Source organism: Plecotus auritus (assembly GCF_963455305.1).
Source record: "Plecotus auritus genome assembly, chromosome: X".
Classification (NCBI taxonomy): domain Eukaryota; kingdom Metazoa; phylum Chordata; class Mammalia; order Chiroptera; family Vespertilionidae; genus Plecotus; species Plecotus auritus.
In genome coordinates, this window is record NC_137784.1 from 111,753,016 (window position 1) to 111,764,196 (window position 11,181).

General features: G+C 38.0%; 1 protein-coding gene across 1 annotated transcript; it reads right to left on the bottom strand.

Moving 5' to 3' along the window:
- Window positions 1-7,085: 7,085 nt before the first annotated feature.
- Window positions 7,086-9,836, bottom strand: USP26 (ubiquitin specific peptidase 26; the record flags this gene model as incomplete). Its single annotated transcript, XM_080652915.1, has 1 exon — window positions 7,086-9,836. One exon carries the CDS (start codon window positions 9,834-9,836, stop codon window positions 7,086-7,088), a length of 2,751 nt encoding a protein of 916 aa, XP_080509041.1.
- Window positions 9,837-11,181: the final 1,345 nt, after the last annotated feature.

The following is an 11,181-nucleotide window of genomic DNA, read 5'->3' on the forward strand; positions in this document are numbered from 1 at the left end:
GTGGTACATCTACACAATGGAATACTATGCTGCCATAAAAAAGAATGAATTCTTACCATTTGTAGCAACCTGGGTGGAATTAGAGAACATTATGCTAAGTAAAATAAGCCAGTCAATGAAAGAAAATACCACATGATCTCACTCATTTGTGGATAATAAAAAACATTATAAACTGATGTACAAAAAGATAGATACAGAGGCAGTAAAGCATCAAACAGACTGTCAAATTACAGCGGGAAGGTTAGGGAGAAGTGGGGGAAATAAGAGATCAACCGAAGGACTTATATGCATGCATATAAGAATAACCAATGGATTCAAAACATTGGGGGGCATGTATTGGAGTGCGGTGGGGGGCAATGGTAAGTTATGTACACATATAATACCTTAATAAAAAAAAAAAGAAATTGTTGTGTGAGGCAGCAGTTTAGGTGTTTACCTATGCACCATCTTGGTTTCTCTCCCTCTTGAATTGTTTGGAATAGTCTGAGGAAGATTGGTTTTAGTTCTTCTTTGAATGCTTGGTAGAACTCCCCTATAAAGCCACCAGATCAGGGCTTTTGTTTGCTGGAAGATTTTTGATTACTGCTTCAATTTAATCAGTAGCTATCTGTATATTCAGGTTTTTTTATTCTTCCTGATTTAGTTTTGTAAGCTGATATTTTTCCAAGTATATGTCCATTTGGTCTAGGTTGTTCAGTTTGTTGGAGTAGAGTTGTTCATTGTATATTTTTACAATCCTTCGTATTTCTGTGGTGTCTGTTGTTTCTTCACCTCTTTCATTTCTGATATTGTTTATTTGGGTTCTCTCCCTTTGTTTCTTGGTGAGCCTGGCTAGAGGTTCATCAATGTTGTTTATCCTTTCAAAGAACCAGCTCTTGGTTTTATTGATCTTTTGTATTGTGGTGTTTTTTTTTGTTTGTTTGTTTTGGTTTTTTTTTTTTTTGTCTTTATGTTGTTTATTCCACTCTGATCTTTATTATTTCTTTCCTGCTGCTCACTCTGGGCCTTTCTTGTTGCTCTCTTTCTAATTCTTTAAGTTCTAGGGTTAAATAATTTATTACCATTTTTTCTTGTTTTGTTTTGTTTTGTTTTGTTTTTTGAGATAGGCTATGAGTTTGGCATGCTTGCAGAGCTATGAACTTCCCTCTCAGGACTGCTTTTACTGTGTCCCATAGATTTTGAATTGTTTTGTTTTCATTGTCATTTGTTACCAGGATGCTTTTTATTTCTTCTTTCATCTCTCTGATAACCCAATCATTGTTTAATAGCATGCTATTTAGCCTCCAAGTGTTTGGTGTTTGTTTTTTTCATTTTTTTTATTGTAGTTGACTTCTAATTTTATGCCATTGTGATCTGAGAAGATGCTTGATATGATTTCTATCTTCTTGAATTTGAAGAGATTATCTTTGAAAATGTCCCATGTGCACTTGAGAAGAATGTATATTCTATAGCTTTGGGGTGAAATGTTCTGAAGATGTCAGTTAATTCCATCTGATCTAGTGAGTCATTTAGGATTGATGTTTCTTTGCTGATTTTTTGTTTAGAGGATTTATCCAGTGATGTCAATGGGGTATTAAAGTCCCCTACTATAACTCTATTGCTGTTCATGTCTCCCTTGATATATTCCAGAAGTTTTTTTTAATGTATTTGGGTGCTCCTGTATTGGGTGCATATATGTTTACCAGAGTTATATCCTCTTGTTGCATTGCTCCCTTTAGTACTATGAAGTGGCCTTCCTTATCTCATTATAGCCTTCACTTTGAGGTCTATTTTTCAGATATAAATATATGTCTTTTTTTTATGCTGTCTCCTCAGTTAAGTTCTTACTGTGTTCATCCATTTTTTTCCCAAGTGCCTTGAGCATCTTTATAACCATTGTTTTGAATACTGTATTTGGCATATTGCTTACCTCCATTTCATTAATTCTTTTTTTGTGGATTTCTCCTATTCTTTCATTTGGGGCATGTTTCTTTGTCTACCCATTTTGGTTGCCTCTCTGTATTTGTTTCCATGTATTAGGTAGATTGGCTTTGTCTTCCAGTCTTGATAAGGTGGTCTTAAGGGGCTCAAGGGTAGTCTTCCTGATCACCTGAGTTAGGTACTCCAGGAAGGTCCCTTGTGTGGGCTGTTAGATCCCTCCTGTTGCAGTTGAGTCTTGATTGCTGCTTGCCCATTTGTGGGTGGTGTTGATCATCATGCTGGCTGACTATGAGGATTGACCCCAACAACAGTGTATGAGCTGCTGTGCAGGTGCTGACCACACAAAGTGGAATTTGCTCTAGCACGTTTTGGTGCCTATTGTTGTACTGCTTGTGGAGCTAATTGTCTCATGCTGTGATGTAGTTTAAAGCCTTCCACTGAGTTTGTTGGTTCTGAGGGCCTTTGGGAGGGCCTCTGGTGCAGATCAATGTCAGACACTGCTTGTGAATGTTCCTGGGATACCTGTTAGGAGCTACAAAACAATCCACAGTTTGTGGCTACCTCTGTTGGGCCTGGGTGTGTTGGGGAGGGCCAGCTTCCACAAGTACCAAGCCTGGCAGCAGGTCAGTAAAACCCAAGGCACCCTGAGATAAGCTTATGCCTACCAGCTTCATGATAGTCTCAGCCACTGAAAAAGCTATGCTAGTTGTATGATGTAGGTTTTCAGTGAGTTATAAGGTAGGGGCAAATGATGTTCAGGTTGATAGAGATTAACTTTCAGCTCTAGTGTTAGGTCTGGGGATACTCAGCAAAATTCTCAAGGTACACCAAGGCCAGGTGCCACTTTCCTGAGCCTATGGGCCCTTGTGATAGGGCAGGGTCTCAGGGAGTCATCAGCATGAGGCCAGTAGAATTTCATCAGGCAGTCCAGATGTGGCTTTTTCTGTAAATCTTGATTACAAGACTTCTGTACAGCTAGACTTCAGTTGATTATTTGAGTTGATTGTTCTATAATGTACTTGTAATTCTGGTTTTGTCCTGGCAGGAGGTGAGTGTAACTTCCACCTACTCTGCTGCCATCTTGGAAACTCACCCTTGCTTTTCTTAAGGCTCACTGAGTTTGAGGACTTATGTAACACACATGATGTTTAGCTTTATGTGTCAATTTGGTGGGTTATAGTCCCCAGTTATTTAATCAAACAATAACATGTGTTGCTGTGAATGTATTTTGTAGATGTGTATTTTATAGTCAGTTGAATTTAAGTAAATGTTACTTTTGATAGTGTGGGTGGGCCTTATTCAATTAGTTGAAGGCCTTAAGAGCAATTTTAAGTTTTCCAAAGAAGAAATTCTGCCTCAAGACTGCAGCAGTGTTCAGGCTGTCAGCTTTCCCTATGGATTTCAGACTCAAGATTGTAACATTGACTCCTGCTTGCATTTCCAGTTGGCAGACCTGCAATACAGAATTCAGACTTGCCAGCCCTAAATTGCATGGCCAATTCCTTAAAATAAATCTCTCTATTCATAAATAGAAATATATATGTATACTAGAGGCCTGGTGCACAAAATCGTGCACTGACCAAAGGCTTGTCCCTCAGCCTGACCTGTGCCCTCTCGCAGTTTGGGATACCATGCTCCTTACCACCCACCTGCAGCCGAGGTGGGAGAGGCTCCCACCCACACTGCTGTGTTGGCCAGCTGTGAGTCCAGCTTCTGACTGAGCGGTGCTCCCCCTGTGGGAGTGCACTGATCACCAGGAGGCAGTTCCTGCATTGAGTGTCTGCCCCCTGGTAGTCAGTGTATGTCATAGCAACCTGTCATTCTGTATGTTGTTCCACTGTTTGGTCGATTTGCATATTAGGGTTTTATTATATAGGATATATGTACACACATATATAACACATTAAGTTTGAAAGAGTAACCTGTATCTCAGGTATAACTTCTTTATATGAGTAGATTACTTAGGCTAGAACTCTATCTTGCAAGGGGAGGCCTTGTCCTGCATGGACAAAGTGCTGTTGCTGCCTAACAAAGTGATGCCCAGTGCCTGGCACCAGGTGTGAATCCCCTTGTACCACTCATGCATTGCCTCTGAATTGAAGTGGCAAACAGGGTCACCTGGAGGTCACAGTCCCACTGATGCTTGCCAGCTGCTGAAACTTTTAGTGGGGGAAATAATCCACTCTGCTAGGTTACAGAAACATATTTTGCTAAGACTTCTCTTTTGAAACATTTTTACTCTTAGGGTCAACATGGGGAGCAGAAGTATGACCAGGTTGATAGAGGATGGATGTAGACACTAGAGAGTGATCTGGACCACGGTCCTGGTGTGAACCTGTTTGAACTGTTATCATTCCCTAAAACCATCTACTGGTTCTTATTGCTATCCACATAGCAGATTAAAGATTATCTTGGATTATGTGGGTGAACCAACTCTCACTGTGCTTCTTAAAAGTGGAAGACAGAAGAGGGAGAACCAGAGGTAGCAGTGTGAGGACTCATCCTGACATTACTGGCTTATGATGGTGGAGAAATGAAGCTATGAATGAGGGCAGTTTCTAGAAGCTGGGAAAGGTGAGGAAGTAGATTGTCTCATTAGAGAACCCAGAAGGATTGTAGTCCTTCCAATATCTTGATTTTAACCTAGTAACACCCATCTGGAAGTCCTGACCTCCAGAACTATAAGAAGATAAGCTTATATTGTTTTAAGTCATTAAGTTTGTTGTAATTTGTTACAGAGGCAACAGAAAACTAATACACTGAATGACAAAGTTTTTATAGCGATGGATCACCTAGAAACCTGATCTGTAAATTAGAGAACCAATTACAATCCATAATAAATAACAACCACTGAGTCATTGAAGAATTATTTTAATCTTTTATTTGAAATAACAATAAAACCAGTAGATAGTATATAGCCACTCATTGTGCAGTCAGAATTTCTTCTCACAGGGCAATGATGGATTCCATCGAAGCCATCTGTCCAGGACAGATCCTCCCTCTTATGGGTATCCCAACCATCTTCTTCACCTTTTGATTTGCCCTACATTTAGAAGTGCTACACGCTGAAGAGCAGCATGTTCAGTATGTATAGCACTCTATATGCCACACCAAAAAATTTTAAATCCCTTAAAAATACTGGCATCTTCATTTTCCTTTCAAAACAGAATTACTTTTCCCTCACTCTTTTCAAAACTCCTACTTTGATGCCTATGTAACTGGGCTCAGATTTAACTATTCTAGAGAAGTCAAAAGCTTAAATTTGAGAAACAAAACTGTCACTCCCCTCCTCTAAGTATAACTTCAGTCTTATCTTCAACCAGTCCAGCTGCTAAAGTACTACACATGTTGAACTAATCTCTCATTATTGTGTCTACAACACCTTCTTCCATGAGAGTGATTTATTCAATCTAGGAAACTCCTATTTACCTCAACAATCTTAATGTCCCATTCATATCTTCTAGATACATGCTCTGAACAGTAAATTCCTAAACTTTGGAATCTGGTGTTCCCTCAGAGGGCATTTTCTAACTTTCTCACACCATTAAATTCCAGTCCATCCCTTTAAAGTTCTTTGCGATTAAAAACATCAACAAGCTCTTGGTTTAATAAAGACCATATCCCATACACAAGGAGGGATGCCCATGTTGGTAAAGGTAGGACCAAAATTCAATCCCTCAGTGTGATATGAGATAGCCCCATAGTACAATTATTTTGTTCATAACAAAGGTACAAGTTGTTAAAGATCCACTGCTTGAAAGGGAGGTGAAGTCTGGGTTACAGAGATGGTACATGTTTAATATCAGAATTATTAAATCTCTGAATCACAGGGAACTCTAACAGAATATGGCCATCCCAGGATCCATGAGACTTTTACTCAGAAGCAGATCATATTCAGGTGCACATTTTTGACATTGTATCAGATCAGTAACAAGTAAGACATTCAAATCCTACAAATTCATTTTAAAGCATGTATTGATGTCTGGCAATGTTTCTATCTCTCGATCCCTCTCCCTTCCTCTCTGAAATCAGTAAAAACATTTTTTATTAAAATAAAGCATCAACTCCTTGCTCATTGAAGGAATAAGGCCACCATGTTATAAGGTACAGAGAAGTAAGAGAAATATAGAACTAGTATTATAGTGATAAATGAAGAGGATTGTTCAAGGCTTCAGTTAAATTTCTGGTAATCAATGTTTCTTTGAGGCAATGCAAGCATCCCTCAAAGAAGACCAAAATGGCAAAGTGGAATCAGTTAACCAAGAACAGTTTGCTAGCAGACAAATAGGAAAAGTTGGTCAATTTCTTGAGGGCAGATCAACTTCTCCATCCTCAAGGTTTAAGTTTAGTGATATAAAGTCCCTTTAGAATAGAGGAAAAGGAGGTCTTAAGCAAACAATTTGGAGACTTGACTTGGTGTTCAATCTCATCTATATCTGACCAAAAGGATTCATAATTTCCCCTCTTTATCTATTATTTATTGCCGGGATCCCAACTACTTTTTTATTGCTGGGACCTCAACAGCTGTTTTATCTTGTTTTGCCAGGAATCCAGAATCTACTTTTCTATCAAATTGCTAAGTATGATCAGCAGAAGAGTATTTTTTTGTGTTTTGATATTAACAGGTTTACAAAGAAAATACATACATGAATATAATAAAGAAAAGATGTAATCAAACCCCATTACAAAATATAAACATTTCAAATATACATCAAAGCACACCAATACACTGTACACACTACAGTAGTGGTTCTCCTACTTTCTCAAGCATCAGGATCAACATGAAATTGCTACCCATCCCATCCTCCAGAGGTTCTGAATAAATAGCTCTATAATAGAATAAGAATTTCCATTTTAGCAAGTTTCTCCATGCTTTTGATGCTGTTGGTTCAAGGACTGCACTTGGAATCCATTGCATTAGAATATGGAAAGCACAATTCTAGTCCACTGGCAGAAAAGGATGTTTAGCAACTGGAACTGTGGGATTGAGGTGTCTATATCAGGGTTAGAATGGAGATTTGCCATAAGTGTTTCTGCTTGAACTTTGGTCCTAGATGCTAATTGCTTCTGCATCTTCGGCTAAAGCTCAGAATTTTCTTTCCATAGAAGAAGTGGTAGCTAGTGAAGCAGTCAAGCAGATTTGTGCAACTAGGAGTTTGTCCTTCTTATTCTTTCTGATGGTTTTTCCCTGCCTTTGTGCTATGAGGCTGGGAGTTCTCTTCCCTTCCCAACAGCTCTTCAAAAACCTTATTGTGCATGTAAAAGAAGATGTACCCAGTGCTAAGCCTAGCCTCCCGCATCAGAACTTCCTGGATACTTGACACCTGCATATCATTATAAGTGAACCAGACTTGCCTCTCAAAGTCATAGGCATCGCTGATATAATGGCCTGAATTTAGGGTATTCCCAAGATGGCTAATAACACCAATGAGCCGATAAGCATAACAATCTCTTATCTTGGGATTTGGTTTCTTGGCTTTAGCTTCTGTCTTCTTAGCTAAAAAGTCTTTGTGTCCCAGGTTTTTGTTGGAACACGATGCACCTAGGGAATTCATATTGGCCTCCTGGAGAATTAGTTCTGTAGGTCTTGTAAGGTTATCTCTGTACCACTGGGCATCTGTCTTTGGAAGGCTTTGAAGCAGTGCCTGCCAAAGGGCTTCTTCATAGATTCTCACCTTTTCACACTGCTGAGTCTGTCCAGGTACATTTGAGAACTCTTCTGAAATTCTGTTTTTTTTATCTTCATAAAAATCTTTAGTAGTCTCCGTAATACTATCAACAGCTGCAAACATATTGGCTTTCTCATATTTCTTTAGTTTCGGATTTCTAGGGACTTCTTGAAGATGAACTTCTGCAGATATGTCTGAGCCACTGGTGGGTTTACCTTCATCTTCACGGAACACATTAAGGTTGGTATTTTCCAGATTCCTCATTAAGCCTGGTACTATTAGCTCTTTTTCAATGGCTGTGCCATATCCTGAGTTTACCAATATGGACTCTGTTGTAGTCAGTTGAGAGTGTTTTCCCAGGTTGTTTTGCTTCTGTTCTTTGCTTAACCCAAAAATCTGGTACTTTTGTGGTTCAGACTCTTTGTCTGATTCAATGTGTGGAGCCAGGCAATCCTCGGATTTTGAGGTCAATTTTATTGAAGGTGTCAATGACCTAAGGATTTCAAAATTAATCTTTTGGAAGAATTTTAAGAATTGTAAATCCCTAATATGTACATTTTTGTTCAAGGGAAAAGGTGGTTTGGTACTTTCAGTGCAATGAGAAGACAGCTTTAAATATTTAGAAACAATGACTTCCTGGTCATCCTTCCTTAACGACCAAAACTTATTAAAGTTATAGCGTTTCAGATGAATAATAAGGACCCTGGGTAGCCTACTGAATTTGTGCATTGAAACAGAAGTCTTGTGGTTACACTTCCCACATTTATACTCAATCTCTTCTGCTCCAAAGAAAAGATCAAAAGTAGATTGAATAGACAAAGGATGTGTTTTTGTTCCTTGCGGAAGGTTGATGGAGAGATAATTGCTAACTTCTGTCTTGAGAACAACCTGACCACAGGCTTTACAAGTAATAGAGTGCAGCAACTCAACCTCAAAATTAGTGATGACAGGACAAACAAGTCTTTTGGTGACAGCATTGTCAGCAAAAAACTGTTGGGGTGAATCTTCTTCCTCAGATTCAATTTTAGTCTTCCAAATTGTATTTAATTTTTCCATGTTGCCTTTCATCTGATCTAAACAGTGACCTAAAAACTCATGAGCATCATTCTGTGTGTTGTCAGAGAATACCTCTGCAACTGTTGAAATGGCATTTTTAATATTGACAAGTAATTTCTCCTTGGTTTTTATGCTGTAAATGTCTTTCAAAATAAGCAAATGTGACAGGCACATGCTAAGAGCATCAAGGGGAATTTTACTCCATGGGAAACCCTGATAGAGTAAATCATAAGCAAAGGATGGAATAGAAAATAGGGACTGTAAAACTGCATTCATGTAACAGGTGTTTCCCAAATTGGGGAGGCCTTGACATAGTTTCTCTGGGTAAAAGTCAAAGGTCATCTTGAGTCTCTCCCACTCTGGATCATCCTCACTACACAATGATTTCAACACAAGTGTCAAATATATTTTCTCAGAGAGAGTTTGAAGAAAACAAGTGCCATCTAGGTAAGGGTTTCCAGTAGAATTGGTCTCGAATAAATAATCAAATTTCTTACTTTCTTTTAACTCTTTCAGCCACATTTCTTCTGTCTCATCATCAACTACATACGTCAAGGGATTTGTCTTGGATTTCTTGTTTCTTACAGATTTATTCTCTTCCTGAAATTTCTCATATATCTCTGAATCAGATGATGCCATCCTTTTTCTCTTCCCCAATCCCTCTTTTAATAACTCTTTACAAGTAAGCATTGATGATTCTGATGTATCCAAAGGCAACTTCTGAAGCTCAGGTGTTCTACTTCCTTCTCCTAGCTCAAGAAATCCACTTATTAACTTCTGATAGATTTTGTTAAATAAAGTTTTATTGATTTCCTTCTGTGTTTTTATGCTGGCAAAGACACCTCCACCCCTATCAGTTCTCATGGGTGACTGAAGATTATTTTGATGGACTCTATCTAGGAACATTGTCAAATTTTCAGCGTCTCTAGAGGATAATTTTTTAATAAACAAGAAGCTATTATTTTGGAAAGTTAAATGCAGGTAATTTTGATTTTCTCCATAGGATCTAAAGACTACATTTTTAATATTATTACTTAGCTGAAAAGTTGCATATTCTCCAGTGCTGAAATGAATTACCAATTTAACTTTCTTCTTTCTTTCCATTGTTTCAATAAATGCTTCTTTCGATTTAGACATCCCAGTCTCCATGTTCCATATTTGAACAAAACCATGTACTATTATAGCAGCCATATTTTCTTTATAAATAAAATATATGTATCCTGAATTACTGACAACCTTGAAGTTCCAAATTGTTTTGCAAATTCACCTCTGAAGACAACACTAAAGCAATGGTACTTTAGTTCTCTATACAGAGTGATTCTATTTCCAGTGTTGGTTTTATACTAGAGCCTCTTCAGGTTCTGGATACCCACATCTTTAGTGATAAAACCAATATCCTTCAAGAGCTGTCCACAGTTGCATGAGGGCAGAGTCTTGATTCCCAAAGAAGGGCCACTACTAAAAAACAATTAAGAAAAATTATTTAAGCTATCAGAGAAATGTTTGGCTAGAATTCAAACTCTACTCCCATACACTAAATCTCTTTTCCACTGTAATACTAAATTAATTCTGTATTAATTTCCCCACTTCAACTAATATAATTAAACACTTGGAAGGCTTTCAATACATAGGTGAAGAGCATAATGAACAGTGTCTCAAGTGTATGCATATAATATATTAATCCTCCTGTCATAGAATGACCCCACAGGGTAACCACAATAAGTGAATAAGAAAGTAGGAGGTACTATGTGGCCCTCAACCCAATAACAAATGAATATCTCTATTTTATTTTTAATCCTCACCCAAGGATATGTTTATTGATTTTAGAGAGAAAGGAATGGAGAGAGATATAGATATAGATATAGATATAGATATAGATATAGATATATAGAGAGATATATAAAATGAGATGAGATGAGAGAGAAACATCAATCAATTGTCTCCCATATACCCCCTGACAGGGAATCGAACATGCAATCTAGGTACGTGTCTTGACCAATAATCAAACCCAAAACCTTTCAGTTTACTGGATGACACTCCAACCAATTGAGCCACACTGTCCAGGGCCAGATGAATATCTCTTGATATCCAGAAATATAGAGGACTTTATACATGGGCCACTAATAGTTAATCAATCTACCTCCTTCCAAATGCAGTTATGTTCTTTTCTTTCACATGGAACTGGGGAAAGTCTACACACTCTACCCCATGTAGGATCCTAAACTATCACTGCTTAAAGCAGGTATCAGAGAACAGGCTATCTCTAGCTCCCACAAGCTAAGATGACCTGGTATGGTCTAAGATATCCACATTTTCATGGTAAGTGCAGGGTAATTAAAAATTTGAAGTCATGCTGAGCAAGACCATGAAAAACTCATCACAATTTTGAAAGTTTGTTAAAATGATGACAGAGAATCAGTTCAAGATTGTGTTTACTGTGCTTTACTACTGAATAAACAAACACAAATATAAAAGATTTATAAAAACAGGATGTGATGAGTGAAGAATTTCCTATTGGCTCCAATGTTGCCTTTAC